Source organism: Cibotium barometz, chromosome 20 (assembly GCF_041138505.1).
Source record: "Cibotium barometz isolate CiBa-2024 chromosome 20, ASM4113850v1, whole genome shotgun sequence".
In the NCBI taxonomy this organism is placed as follows: domain Eukaryota; kingdom Viridiplantae; phylum Streptophyta; class Polypodiopsida; order Cyatheales; family Cibotiaceae; genus Cibotium; species Cibotium barometz.
The window spans coordinates 3,975,563-3,991,653 of record NC_141065.1 but is presented as its reverse complement, the minus strand read 5'-3'; the positions used below and the strand labels follow the sequence as shown (position 1 = coordinate 3,991,653).

The window sequence follows — 16,091 nt, the reverse complement described above, 5'->3', positions numbered from 1 at the left end:
AGGTACAGTTGTACGGACATGACAAAAACACTCTGACAGAAGCCGTACAGCAGGTACAGTCACCTGTACGACTACTGACAGGTGGCTGTACAGCAGGTACGACGCAGATCCACGAGCTGATTTTGGTAAGCTCCGCATCTGTTCATCTATCTCTCTTTCTTTTGCCTTATGTCTGTTGCAGATTTGAGCTATCTGGCCCCTTGTGACAGGAGGGGTATGGCAGATTGAAAAGGGTGGAGACAGAGATTGAACAGTGAATGTATGTATGAGCTGAGATGTTGAATCATGTGCTTGAGATATGCCAGATGTATGCTCATGGCTGCCCTACTTAATGGTCTTGGCTGATCAGAGGGAGGCACAGAGTGTTGCTTTGAGACACAGATCTGTGTGCGTGAATCCTCTGTGCTAAGAGGTATTGTGGGCTATCAGATTGGACATACACGTATACTCTCTTGGCTGATTTTGGTGTACTCAGCCTTACATACTTTTGAAATTGAATAAAGAAATACTACAAGGGGCGCCAAGCTTTGGGGCCAACAGGTGTTACTTTGTTTTCAGATTTGGGCACTCTAGCTCCAATCTATTTTGTTTTCATATCTAGACTATAAGTGGAAGGGTGACTGCTAGTCCACCGCACTCTGGTTTCTACCAGAGGCCGGTTTCAGTTCCCTTCATCCTCTTGCTATTGGTAAGCTTTTATGCTTAAATATGGGAGCAAGTAGCAGGAGGGAGGAACACCGGATTACAAGATCACATACCCTGTGTAGTGTTCTCTTGTCCTACGTGCTCTCTTGTAGATTGTTGCTACCATGTGTTGGTGGAACAATAGAGAGCAGATGGTAGGGAACATGGGCACTTGAGAGGGTAGTGTGGATTTCAAGTCTACATCGACAACCACTTGTTTGTAAATACTGTATTCATATGCATTGGTATGGAAATCTGGTCAGAAATGCCCATGACACTATGTACTTGATTCTCCCAAGATCAATATACTTTATTTGAGGGAGGGGTCGGCCGTTCTGGCTCATTGTGTGTCTCTTGTCAATTCAGCAATTTACTTCTTGTATTTGAGCAAGTGTCCATTAAATCTTAGTGTATTTAAGTGTATTGATTAAATACTATTTTCTTAATCTCTAGCTTAAGAAGCCTAGAGTTTAGCTTTAAATTAAGAGACTATCATTGAGAAGCATCCTTTTTCAAGGGATTTAGCCATAAAGATGGCTATTCTTTAAGAGAGAGCGATTTGCTTAAAGAAAGCATTACAAATAAGCATAAAGATTAACTCAACACTCCAAGGACTTCCATCGCGAAGACATCCGCGGTCATCAACTCTACTTGCTATAAGTAAGCTTTTATGCTTAAATATGGGAGCAAGTAGCAGGAGGGAGGAACCAGATTACAAGATCACATACCTTGTGTAGTGTTCTCTTGTCCTACGTGCTCTCTTGTAGATTGTTGCTACCATGTGTTAGTGGAACAATAGAGAGCAGATGGTAGGGAACATGGACACTTGAGAGGGTAGTGTGGATTGCAAGTCTACATCAACAACCACTTGTTTGTAAATACTGTATTCATGTGCATTGGTATGGAAATCTGGTCAGAAATGCCCATGACACTATGTACTTGATTCTCCCAAGATCAATATACTTTATTTGAGGGAGGGGTCGGCCGTTCCGGCTCATTGTGTGTCTCTTGTCAATTCAACAATTTACTTCTTGTATTTGAGCAAGTGTCCATCAAATCTTGTGTATTTAAGTGTATTGATTAGCATTGTGCTCAACCAAGTTACAAATGCTAACTCCTAAGGCTAGGTTTATGACCAATACTTACCACCTGTCACATGCCATATAACCATGTCAACAGACAACTTCACACGCATGGTTCGCGGGCGGGCGTCCCCTTACCCAGAAGTACACATTGGTCAAGCAAGCATGAAAACAGCATGCAATTTCAATTGCAAGCAAGCACATAAAGATGCTATGCAATGCAACATTGGTATGGACAATCCCCGTTCATGAGACTATACCAAAATAGACGTGCTCCAGGCAAGTACACGAGGTACCAGACCCAATGGAACACCGATTCCACCAAGCATTTCCGGGCATGTACACAGCGGTACAAGTCCCAACGGAAAGCCAAGTCCACAGTATCACATGAGTGGCATCAATCCCCAACATATACAACTGCCATGGACACCAGTCCCATGTACATACATGATGAGAGAGCACGGGTGGACCAATTGGGAGGCTAAATGGTGACAATTTTCTTTCTTCCTTGTTTTCTCTGCCAAGTGGATGGTTTCAAGTTGCTCGTAGGAGAGAGATCCATAGAGCTTTCTAAGTTTACTTCCATCGAGGAATCCTTCCATTTGGACTCCGTCCAATGTTTCTAAGTGGACTACTCCTCCCGTGGTCATTTCATAGATCTTGAAAGGACCCATTCCTCTTAGCTTGAGTTTTCTTTTGTTTTTCTTGAGGTTATAGGGCAAGACCAGGTCCCCTACCGTAATAATCTTGGTTTTGATCGAGCCATCTTTTCCTTCTTTTCTTTTCGTCGTGCATGCCCACCAAAGAGAGTTTCCTAGCCTCTTTTAGTTTTTCAAGCTCAATGATTCAGACCAAATTATACGACGTAGTCCTTGTTAACATCTTATAGGCAGTTCGGTATACCCGAAATGTTAATGAAAGTTTATGTTCCCATTCTGTTCTAGAAGCTTCAACCGTTCTCAAGAGCATCGTGCATAAGACTTTGTTCGTGCTCTTTGCTTGTCTATTTGTTTGTAGATAGTATGGAGAAGACTTACTTACAGTGGACAACCACAAATTCATCCAAAAGAAACTCTAATACATCATTCAAGAAATGAGTCTCTCGGTCACTGGTCACTGAAGAGTTCAAGGGGACATCCAAACCTTGTGATGATGTTCTCATAGAGAAACTTAGCGGTTATCCTCGTGTCAACCTTGACTGTGGCCTTAGCCTCGACATAATCCGTAGCCACGACCATATATCAAGCTTACGTACTTTTAGCTACACAGCTAAAGGGTCTAACAAAATCCATTCCCCATTTAGCAAACGGTCTAAAAACATGATTGGTTGTAAAGGCATTCTCTCTCTTTGTTGGGGTATTGTAAAGCGTTGACACCAATCCACGGCATCTCCAAAGAGTGTTAGCCACCACAATCCGGCACAGAGTACTTTTCAAGCGTCCTCCAATGACTCCTATTGGGAACTCGTGGCTCAAGAACTAAGCGATTTCATAGCTCCATCTTGGAACTAATTTGATTTGGAATAAAGAACCATATGGAAGATCATCCTGGACTCCCGTTGGTGGTTCTTCACTCAAGTTTCTTAAAAAATCAGCTCTTACATGTGTTGACTCTCTTCTCACTGGGACGTTTAAATCAAACTCAAGAAGAAGTAATAGCGACCTTGTGATCTACCCTGTGATGCACGGTTTGTTCACTAGATAGAACAAGGCTTGATGGTCAATAAAAAATATGAACTCGTACCAAAAGATAATCGCAAAGCTTTGTCACAGAATAAACCACTAATAAACCTTCTCTCTCAGTGGTCATATAGTTCTTCTCTAGCTCATTCAATTATCTACTAGCATAGCAAACTAAAAAGTCGATGTACTTTTCTCCTAGATGAGATAATACACATCCTATGACATAAGCCGATGCATCACCGTGCACATGAAAGATAATATCCTGCGCTCTCAAAATTGGAGCTGACATCAAAGCTTGTTTTAGATTGTGGAACGCTTCCTTGCATTCTTTCATCCATATGAAGCGTACCAGCAAGGCATATAGATGTCTAACAATTTCAGCATACATGAATATGAATCTTTTATAATACCCCGTGTGCCCCATAAACCTTTGGACAACCTTTGGGCTTTCAAGTCTCTCAAGTTCTAAAATAACTCGGATCTTTCCTTCATTTGTGGTTATCCTATTTTTGGACACCACATGCCCTAAGATTCTACCATTCCTAACGATGAATTTATACTTTTCCCATGCCCTAAGATACTTTCCTTCTAAAATTACTCAGATCTTTCCTTCATCTGTGGTTATCGCCCTAAGATTCTATCATGCCTAACCATGAATTTACACTTTTCTAGGTCCAAGCACAACCTATAGTATCATCACCTTTCGAACACTTGCCGTAGATGAGGGATCTTCTCAACTTTGAGTTCACACAAAGGTCGTCCACGAAGACCTCTAAGAATTTATGTAAGAAATTCTTATACACAGTGGACATCAATCGTTGAAACGTAGCTGGCGCGTTTGTGAGTCCAATGCTTTGTATGCGAATGTCCCCTCCTCTATAGCGAATGCGGTTTTACGTTGGTCCTTTGGGATCTATGGATACTCGGTTGTATCCTGTACAAGTGTTCTCATAGATACTTCTGCCCTGTACAAATGCTCTCACATGTACTTCCGCCCTGTTGTCAGCCCGTAACTCACCTGTCTAGTGAGTACAAGCATGTCTGTTTTCTTCTAAAGCTTTCCAACACTTACTGCTCAGTCGTCCCCCAGAACACCTCCAGATATGCACACAGCACTTAGCATGTATACAGTACGACCAGTCCAAACAGCACCCTTCCAATGCCGAAATCTCACGTGTGGGCTCCCTGTGCCTTGTAAATGTCCCGAGAGCTGTACAGCCAGGTCAAAATAGCTTCCATACACCTATTTCCAATGCTAACACCTGTAAATCAGAATTTCCAGGAAGATCATCAGCAGAGAAAGCTCCCAAAATGTGACGACCAGCCCTGGGACAGCCTTGTATGAAGTCCACTTGCTCCGGGACAACCCTGTATGCAATCACCTTGCTCAAAACAGCCCCAAGTGAATTCATTTCTCACAGGTCAGGCCACAAAAGTGATTTACCAGCTCTCGAACAGGCTCAGATGTTGACGACCAGCCCTACTCTAGGGTTCTTCAGCTAGGAATCAGCTTTTTCCCTGCTTCTACTAGGCACCTAGATCAAAATTGCCAAATTCAGCCCCGTGTCTCCTCTTTCAGCAACTTGTGCCGAATTCGGCACCTAGATCAAAAGTGCCAAAAGTGCCAAATTCAGCCCTGTGTCACCAACTTGTGCCAGTTTTGGAGTGTCCAGCTACTTTTTATACAAAAAGACAAAGAGCCAATCGCCCTCAATTGTCCACCTCTCGGGCGTCCATGCTATGAATTGTCCACATGTTTTAAAAATTGGTCCCAGTCAATGTAAATAACTTATAAATTGCCCGACCTCTTTTTAATGAAATCTGAACCTGCAACCATACACCTTGATAATAAAATAAAACTAAATTGTACATGCATTATGTGGCCACTTACCACCTGAAAAACTCATAAGACAACACTTTAGGCCCAAACACGTGCACACACACGTCCACAGGTGCCCTGGAATCCCTGGCCCCATGGACAATCACAAACATAAATATCAGGCATTGTCCATGCAGCAAAACAATTCACACCAAATAAAAAGAAAGGTCAAAGCACATACGTGTATGCATAATGCACTTGTAAACTTGGAGAATCACCCATCTACTTTTTTCGTACTTCCAAGATTTCGCTTGCCATCCAATACACCATGTGTACATGGCCAAAATCCATATAGGTACCATGGATACAGTATTTCCACCTTTACAAGACCCGAAATCCACCCAGGCACCGTCCAAAGATATCCACGGCCCCTGCCCAAGATCCAAAACATCCTACCATGAGCTTGGACTCCATATGGCATCCGCTCATATGATCCATACGTATGCCCAGGTCTAATGTGCTCCGCATGTCCCAAGAATTAGGGGGTTGTGACAATTTCTATGTATTATGCATGTACATTGCATGGATTTACAGCCTCTGATTTATTTATAAATTTGGAAAGAAGGAATGAGCAATCTTGGGTGCGTGGAATTTATAAATAATCGTGTGTGTGAAAGCCAAATAGTTTATTATTTTCTTACACAGCATGGATAGTGAGATTTAGTTATTAGCTTTCTCCTTTCCATGCTATTCAGCTACAATTTCAGGTGTAAAAGATTGACCAACCCTCCCACAAAAAGACACACTTTGCCCTTGTATAAAGCAACAGCCAGCGATCTATCCTGTATAATGCTGAACTGAATAAAGCTTTGAAACTTCCAAAGTATCCTGATAAATCTGCTAAGAACTTACTAAGCTCCTGTCCTCTCAAAGAACACGGCTGCAGACATAGCAAAGAAACCTAGCATAGGCCAAGTAACCAACCAGCCAACTCACAGCCAATCCACCTGATCTTGTCACTTACTACAAGCTCGCATTTCAGCACTATATCTAGTCATCTTTGCCTTGCAGTCCACAGCCGCTCCCAGCAATTGTACCTATGTCTCGGTCCTTTCTTCCACTATATTGTGCATCTTATTTGGATGAATTTTGTGTGTATGTGTGTGGTTGTCAAATGCTTCTGCTCTTCTGCTTAAAGGCAGGCAATTAAAGTACCAACTCGTCTGCCATCAAACCTAGTGGCAAAATACTTATATATAATTGCACTTGTATGCACAAAGATAATTTTTTATACAATGCTCGTACAAATACCTGCAGATGACATTCCATGAAAAAATGATAACATTGTCCTGCCAACTTCAATTAAACTTACCTGGAGAAGAAGCTACATTTCCATTCCAGTCTGAGTTGGAGGCTTGGGAAACCTGGGCACCAGCAGCCATTTCACATCTGGGCACTCCACGCCTTCTGTTGACATGCCAATGCACCGTCTGTTTTCTCGAAGGGAAGCCCCCTTTGGTGCTGGCCAGAACATTCCAGATACCCGCAAAACAGAAAGAAAGGCTTCTGCTGTCAGATTGGGCTATGGCTATACCTGACCACAGGAAAGAAAACCGTAAAGACTCAGCCCGCTACTGATGTGCCAACAGCATGCAAAATGCTCAGACAGTCATGATCATCTGGCAGGTCCAACAGTGACATGCCCACAGCATGCAGAACGGGCACAGTGACATAATGAATGGTCTATTACTGATGTGCCCACAGCATGAAACCCATCATGTATTTTCATCACTGAGCATGCAAAATGGGAATGGGAGCTAGCATAGTAGTCAAGACCCGTCATTTATGGCCAATCACTGATTTGCTCACACCGTGCAAAATATGGGCATTGAGGCTCAAACAAACAAGACCCATCTTGCATGGCCCATCACTGATCTGCCCACAAGCACACAAAATGGCTCAAGCACTCAATCGCCCATCAGGGTTGATGCGCCCACATCATCATAGAGCCAAGACTCACCTGCATAGCCCATCACTCTGATGTGCCCACAACGCCTCAGAGGCTCAACGCATTTTTCAGACCTCCATCACAAGAATGTGCAACATGAAACGGAGGCTTACCTTTGTGGCAAAGTTGGAAAGAAGCTTGGAATCGCCCACGTGTTGAGGGAGGGGAAACAATGCCCGGCCTATTTCGTGGTGGACGCAGATAGGCGGTGGGGGTGGGCAAGCCAAGGAGGGGCTGGCGTATTGCATCCATGGACAAACTTTTTGCAAACAGATTACAGCTTAAGATGGACGATCTCGTGATCAGAAAAAGCGGTACATAAGGAGCTGGATAAGGGCCAAGCTCCGGCAACGTAAAAGACTACTGGCTGCGCCAACGTGAAAGACTACTGGCTGCAATAGCCTGCTCTTGGATATGCATGCCAGAGAAGAATTGGCGGTCCTTCCTCCCAAATGTTCTCTCTATTAAAGAAGCTTTAGTGAGGCCATGAATTGCTCGCTTTGGGAAACTTAATGGACCAAACGATTGGATTTTTATTTTTTTTGGGACATATTTGGGTCAAGTTTGGTGAAATTCTTCACCTGACGGTTGCTTCCCACCATGACTTGATCGATGCCTTTGATCCGAATCAGTCACTTCGAGGAGACCTATATCTCACAAACAACTTTGATTTTTTGAGCTCACATTCCACCTAAAAACAATATAAGAGGCCAAGCTAAACAAATGTGATGAACCACGAGACATGTGACATGGTGATGGAGTCATAATATGGATAGTGGGTGCATTTAATTAAAACAACAAACCTTTGCAGAGTGTAGATATGTTTGTTGTTCATGCAGTAACAAAGAGAATGTGTCACATGGATGGTGATGGGGTCATAATATGCACAGTGGGTGCATTTAATTAGAAGACCAAACCTTTGGAGTGTAGATATGTTTGGTGTTTGTGCAGCACCAGAGAGAATGTGTCACATGGGTGGTTTTAGAAAATGAAAGAGGTGATGGGGTCATACTATGGATAATAGTGGGTGCATTTAATTAGAACAAGAAACCTTTGGAGTGTAGATATATTTGTTGTTCATGCAGTAGGTAGCAAAGATAATGTGTCACATGGGTGGTTTCATATAATGAAAGAGGTGATGGGGTCATAATATGGACAATGGGTGCATTTCATTAGAATAACAAGCTAGAGAGTGTATGGGATATGTTTGTTGTTCATGTAGCAGCAAAGAGGGTGTGTCAAAAAATGAAAGAGGAGTAAGCCATTTGCTTAATAGCCCCAAACGGCATTTGAGAAGAGTTGTGAATACAAAGGGCGTGGATGACGTTGGTTGTGGGATTGCTAGTCCACACAGTATAGGGATGATTTTATCAAAGCTACAACTTTATTTGTTAATAAAGCTTTTAGCAAATTATATAACATTTTGATAAATAACAAGGATTAAGTATAAAAAGTGGTGCTATGAGTTTTGCATGGGTTTTGAAAGTTTTAAATTCTTATGGATCTCACAATGTCTTTCTTTAGGTTGAACTTCAATAGGTGCATTACCACTTACACCATTTGTGGCGGTGTAAGTGGTAAAACTTCAATAGGTGCATTACCACTTACACCATTGTGGTGGATAAACTTCAATAGGTGCATTACCACTTACACCATTATGGTGGATAAACTTCAATAGGTGCATTACCTCTTACACCATTGTGGTGGTGTTGAACAAGGCCTAAAGTGGTCCATTAGGCCTACCCATTCCTCTATCCTTTAGTGTCAAACTTGTCAAGCCAAAAGTGGTCCATTAAACCTACCCATTCCTCTCTCCTCAGTGTCAAATTTTTCTGATTGCTATTTTTTTGGGGGGTTTTACAAATTTTAGAGGTCTTATATTGGTTTTACGGTTTTTTGTTGTGTTTCTCTATAATTTTTTCCATTTTAACATGGGATAGTAGCATCACTTTGGGCGACACAATTTAAACGCCATAAGTTTAGTGTTATGATGCTATGAGGGTTACCCTTGACAAGGTGCCAAGCAACAAAATTTACTATCTCAGTAAATGACATAAACACCCTATTAATTTTACTTCCTCACCTCCTTTGTTTTCTTCTTCTAACGGATATTGTTTACTTACCATAGTAATTTTTCATCCTCATCTTTACTAGCAATTTGCTTCTATTACTTTTACTTCCTTGCCTCCTTTGGCTCCATCTAATAGCTATTGTTTACTTACCATTGTAAGTTTTCATCCTCATCTTTGATGGCAATTTGCTTCTATTGTAGCTTGATTACATTGGTGATTGAGCTACATTAAGTTAGATGGTAAATCCTCTTTGTGTGTATTATTATAGCTTGTGACATATAATATGGATGAGTGTTGTTTAGATACATTAATTCTTATATATTAGTACTGGTAGAATTTTTAAATTTTGGTCTACAAACCCAAATAATAATAAAACTTTTGAGCTTTAAAACCATCTAGTGATGCAATTTTCCATTTTGACGAATGGATCACGAAGATCCAAAGGTCCCTTTCTAGGTTCCCTCTACGGATTGAAGATGAGGTGGGTGTGGCTCTATCTACCATGGTTCATGCTTGGATATTCCTTGTACAAGGATGAAGGTCTTAGTTTGCACAATCATTTTGTGTGTAGTGCACTTACGAGAAAGAGGGCTAAACAGTAGCAAAAACAAGACTCAATGAATGGGTTGGAGCTACATTAGAAGAAAGACCGCAATGTGAGTAGTAAGGAGGGCTTGATGAATTTATTAGCCAAGGCCTTCCCTCTTAGTAGTGGTATAGTTCTGCTCATAACATTATTGAGTTGTCTATTGGTAAAGTTGATCAAAAAATCCATGTTTTTACTAGGTTGTGCCAAGACACACCCACCAATAGCAAAAGCATAAGCATCAATATGGACATGGAAGATGGCATTCTAAATTGGAGCTCTTAGTATTGATGTGGCTTTATTGAATTTGTCATAGGACTCTCAGCACTCTTCCAAGCAGCTTTATTGAATTTGTTATAAGACTCTTGGCACTCTTCCATCAAAAGTTTATATAGAGAGGACAAGAGATCTCTACATACACAAATATGAGTCCCCGATAATAACCAACATGGCCCATAAACCTCTGCACAACTTTAGCATTAGTCAAGGGTGGCAATTCCACTATAACATTGATCTTGTCAATCGTCATCTAGATATGCCACTCCTCAAGATTGTATGTCATACCCCATGTTTGACCATAAATTGGCACTTTTCTAGGTTCAAAGAATAAAGATAGCATCTTAGAAAGACCTTTCTCAAAACAACCCATAGAGAGGTGACAGTCAAGTCATCCATAAATATTTCCAAGGATTTCCTTATATAGTTCTTAAAAGTTGTGTACATCAACCTCGCAAAGGTAGTTGGAGTATTGGTAAAACTCAAAGGTAGCTCGCAAAGGTAGTTGAAGTATTTGTTAAACTAAAAGGTAGCTCGCAAAGGTAGTTGAAGTATTTGTTAAACTAAAAGGCATAACCCTATAGGCATATGTACCCCACTTGGTAATAAAGGCAGTCTTATGCAGGTTGGCAAAATCAATTTAACTTGATTATAACCTATCTAAGAAGCTATAAGCTTCTTTTCCTACCACCCTTTCTAAGACATGCTCTGTGAATGACAATGGCAAAAGATAATGATCTTTCAGCATTTGCCTTGTTGATCTTTCAGTGTTTACCTTCTTGAGAGCAATAGATGCTATGAGATTACTATTCTTCTTTGAAATAACAACAATAGGTGAAACCCATTCAATGTGTTCAATTTCATAAATAAACTTGACATTAATAAACTTATCAAGTTAGTCTCGCACAAGTTATGCATAATTAATTAGGGTTCATAGATCGTGATATCACTGTCTTATTGGTCTAGTCTCAGTCATAATGGGATTATTGTAAAACCTCAAGAGCCACTCCCTTCATGTCTATGTATTACAAGAAAATGTGTATGGGAATTTGTTTAAGCGATCAATGAGATCCTATTCTTCTTGCTCAATCAAATCAATGTGATATACATAGGTTTAGGGTCTTTCCAGATTGACTTGCTTTACCTCCACAGGGCCTGATGGTCTTGAATTTTCATAGGATGGTCTTGGATTTTCATCTTTGGTCTTCTTGGCGTCCTGTATACTCTCTCTCTAATGTAATTTTTGAAAAATTCTAGAATTTTTGACACATCTTCTTCGAGTTGATTCTCTTCCCAAGATAACTTCTTGGCCTAATTTCTCAACTTCCTTGAGAAGCTAGTTCCTTTGATACCTCTAGTGCTAGATTAGTCTTGTGTTGATAAATTGATTTAAAATCAGGTATTACCAAATCAGGATCAAGGAATAGGATAGACCAAAAATGACATTCAACATCAAATATGGAGACTATGAGTTTACTGTGATGCCCTTTGGTCTAACAAACTTTCCTGCTACCTTCAATCGGTTTATGCAATAATTTTTTAGGGAATATTTGGATGATTTTGTTTTGGTATTCTTTGATGACATTTTGGTTTATTCTAAGAATATTGCAAATAATGAGGCACGTGTTTGAAAAGTCTTGAATATCTTGAGGAAACATAAACTCTTTGCAAAGAAACTTAAGTGTACATTCTTCACTAATCGCATTAAGCACTTGGGATATATTGTATCTAAGGATGGGATCTTAGCAGACCCCCCCAAGATTCAAGCTATCATCATTAACTAACCAAAGCCAAAGAACGTGAAGGAAATTAGAGGATTTCTTGGACCCATAGATTGGTATTGAATATTCAGAGATATTATAAGATAGCCTTAACCTTGACAACCCTTCTTAAGAAAGATCTTTCTTTCAACTAGAATCTAATGTGCCAAAGTGCTTTTGATAAACTAAAGGTTGCTCTAGTTTCAAACCCAATGTTGAAGCTGCTAGAGTTTGATAAGCTATTTGAGGTTATTATTGATGCAAGTGGCTTTGCGACCTTAGAGGAATCCTCATGCAGGAAGAAAAGCCAATAGCCTATGAATCTTGGAAGCTCAAGCCTCATGAGTGAAATTATGCAGCCCATGACTTATAATTATTAGCAATTGTTCATGCATTAAGGTTATCTCCTTAGGCAAAGGTTTACTATGATAATGGACCACAAAAGTTTAAAATGGATTTTAGTCAGAACGGTCTTAACAGGCATCAAAGAAGATGGATGCATATATTACAAGAGTTTGACTTTGAAATTAAATGTAGTTCTAGTAAAGAAGTTGTAGCTACTACTAAAGTCTCACGTCAAAAAGTGCTTTCCATAACCATGATTTCTAACCCACTCACTTGCTCAAATCAAGGAAGGAATTGCGTCAGATGAGTTCTTTGCCCCAATAGTTACTTTATTAAATCAAGAAAGTAAAACTACCTTGGAGAGGAACAAGGTATAGGGATACTAAATTGAAGATGGCTGCTTATACTTCAATAATTGGTTATGTGTCCCAAAAAGGGGGACCTTAGGAAAAGGATTTTAATAGAAGCTTATGATAGCCCCATAGTAGACACCCATGCTACGTGAAGACCCTTATGGTAGTTAAAATAAGCTTCTTCTAGCCATGACTAAAGAGGGATGTGTTGAATCACGTATGCTAGTGTCTCATTTGTCAGAAAATTAAAGCTGAGAGGGTAAAGTTACTTGGAAAATTGCATCACCTAAACATTCCACAAATGAAATGGGAGTGCATAATTATGGACTTTATCATTCGAAGTTTAGGCTATGATTCAATTTTTGTGATAATTGATAGTCTAACAAAGGTAGCCCACATGATTCCAATCAAGAAGACCTTTGTTGCATTGGATGTAGCTGGAGTATTTCTATGTGAAATCTTTAGACTACACGGCCTACCCTGTAGAATCATGTGATAGAAATGCCAAGTTCCCTTCTTGATTCTGGAGGACTTTTTGCAGTAGTAGTTGATATATCTCTTGATCTCAGTACTGCTTATCACTCAGAGACTGATGGTGCCCAAACACAAAGAGTAAATAAAGTTATTGAAGATACCCTTCGTGCATTTTGTAGTCATGAGCCAAGGAGGTGGCTGAATTATCTTCACTTGGTAGAATTTTCATATAATGCTTCCCATCATCAAAGTATTGGTATGAGTCCTTTCAAAGCGCTAATATGGACAAGAATGTCTCACACCTTTAAATTGGTTAGATCCAATGATAAGGGTGGAAGTGTCAAAAGAGATGCTTAAGGAGATGGACAACCAGATGAACACTATCAAGAAGGATATAAAAGCAGCACAGGATAGGAAGAAACAATATGCGGATGTAAAAAGACCCCCTCGTGAATTTGACGAAGGTGACATGGTATTTTTACGAGTGTGGCCTAAGAGAAGTTCATTGTCTTTAGACAAGTATATGAAACTATCTCCAAGTTATTGTGGACCTTATGTGATAACTTGAAAGATAGGGGATGAGGCATATGAACTCCTTTCACCCCTACATCTTCAGATCCATAACGTTTTTCATGTTAGCTTATTGAAAAAGTATGTTTCTAGTCCGGAACATACTTTAGAAGATGATCAAGTTACCATACCAATTTAGGGTCAGATGGAATTAGAATCTGAAGAAATTCTTAACGTCAGGGAAAAGTCGTTTCGAAATAGGATCTTAAGGGAGTATTTTGTAAAATGAAAAATTTTCCATTGTGAGGATGCAACTTGGGAGAAGGAGGGGACCTAGAAAAGGATTACCCTAGTTACAAGATACGGGCATCTCGAATCTTAAGTGAGGGAGGATGTAAGATCCCTCCTAGCATCTTATAGAGTTTATGTGCAATAAATTCCAAACTAGAAAATTTTAGAGAGAGAGAGAGAGAGAGAGAGAGAGAGAGAGAGAGAGAGAGAGAGAGAGAGAGAGAGAGAGAGAGAGAGAGAGAGAGAGAGAGAGAGAGAGAGAAGTATTCTCTTTTGCACCAGAACCTCACAAATTAAAAGTTAAACAGGCCTAGAGAATTTTGAGGCATATTTTGTTAGAACATTAAGAAATTTTAGCTTGACCCTAATGCTAACCATAGGAGAACACGTGTAAGAATTGCACTTATGTGCGTGTGTGTACATGTATATGTGAGTATACCCTAATTAGTAAATTATACATATAAGAGTTGACCTAGTCAAAAACAAATAAAATAATGAGAAATTTTGTTGATCAAGGATCCCTTCAAAAGAGATAAAAATTTAACACTTAGACCTAATGCACATGTGATGCACATAAATTGAAACACCTAGTAAACGAAGGAAATCAGGGCAACTAATATTGCTGTTAAATCTTGAAGGTAGGATTTACCTTAAAACTCAGGGCATTAGCTTACGTATTGGAGAAAACCTCACCAAAAATGATTTAAATGCACTTAGGCTAAGGTTTGTATTACTTAATAAAGGGATTATGTAAAATTAATTAATTAATTTGTGGGCTAAGGATAAAGGGTTAAGAAAAAACCGTGGTTTATTGTAATACTGTGTGGAATTAGGAAAATGGTTTGTGAAAATCTGTAGGTAGTATTCCAGCTTGTGGTTTTGGATAGATGGTATTTGCCAAAGTGGTTTGGTGGTATCAAGCTCCTTATGCTATTAGTTTACTAAGTGATACTTGAGTTCACCTTAGTCTAGCCCACAATTTGAATTTCATGCATGCGTTTAGCCCCCTTTTTCCCAAGTAAGATAGAGTCAATTGAGGTGCATGGTGGCTATACCATACTCGGAGCCTTCCCATGCATAATAGAGGGGTGTTCCCCTATAGAAAGAACCCCCTAGCTCTTCATTTCTCCCACACCCCCTTCATAAGTAGTAATTTCTTGCATTTTGTGCTATTAAAGCCTTACAATAGTACTCCATAACTCTTACATCCTAGTGTACCCCTCTAGCTTGTCGTACTAACTATTTATACCTTGTGAGAGCTTGTCTTGGGCACTAAAATCAAGAGAAGAGGGCAAGTTTTTCTCTTGGAGTTTGAAAGCCTTCTGCACATCATACAATGCATCTAAATTAAGCCAAAGCAAGTTTATAAGTAAGTGATCAAACTAGCCTTTCAAATATTTGATTTGGCAAGTACATGTCCTTTTGTGCTTTAAGTCTTGGTTATTTGAATAAAATGTTTTGTTGCTATCTATTAATTTTATAGAGTAGGAATAGGGAATAATTTAATCAAATAGAGTACCTTTTTCCTCCTAGAATGCAATTATAGGAGAAGTAGCCTCTCTCTGGAATAAGGTACAATCAACCCTTAGTCTAGGAGAGTCAAAAAATTATTAAATCTAAGATCTTAATACCCATTGTAATTAAATAATTACATTGAACCTTAGGATAAAGCCTTAATCCATTGGAACAATGCCTTTTATTGGCTATATGATTGGATATAGCATAAACTAAGATAGATATTTTGTTAAACACAAATGTGTATTAAAAGCCCTTGAATTTAAATCATAAAATACTATAGAGTTTTGAAATTAAATTACAAAAATTGACCCTAGGTTAGACCTTAGGATAAATACACTAGTTGGTTTTAAATGCCTTGTTGGTGTAATTTTTAAGTAATGTTTCTTCCTTAAATTAACCCCCAAGTATATATAATTGATTTAAGTACTAAGACTATGGTCTAAACCATAAGGAAGGACATAATGGTTTAAGTGACTAACAAAAAAGAGAATTGTTATGGGCTATCGCACCACCCAAGAAGGAACTCCACACAAACACCAATGAGAGAAGCAATAGATATAACAATCATTGTGTACTTACCAATGCTTCGAGCTTGTGTTCCTTGAGGCTCCCCAAGTTCACTTTGAAAGCT

The 16,091-nt window shown here is 39.6% G+C and overlaps 1 protein-coding gene across 2 annotated transcripts in view; it reads right to left on the bottom strand.

The window, feature by feature from the left end:
• The window catches only part of LOC147627463 (1-acyl-sn-glycerol-3-phosphate acyltransferase BAT2, chloroplastic-like), a 33,601-nt gene extending 25,698 nt beyond the window's left edge, over positions 1–7,903 (bottom strand). The window contains exons 1-3 of one of the 2 annotated variants that reach the window (XM_086814360.1): positions 6,640–6,776; positions 5,509–5,698; positions 5,340–5,414 (exon numbers count right to left, since the gene is read on the bottom strand). In XM_086814360.1, coding sequence (XP_086670486.1) covers positions 5,340–5,414; positions 5,509–5,629 — 196 coding nt within the window. In that variant the 5' untranslated portion in view covers positions 5,630–5,698; positions 6,640–6,776. Of the gene's footprint in view, positions 1–5,339; positions 5,415–5,508; positions 5,699–6,639; positions 6,862–7,388 lie in introns of those variants that run through there. The other variant, XM_086814359.1, reaches the window with a different exon arrangement.
• Positions 7,904–16,091: the final 8,188 nt, after the last annotated feature.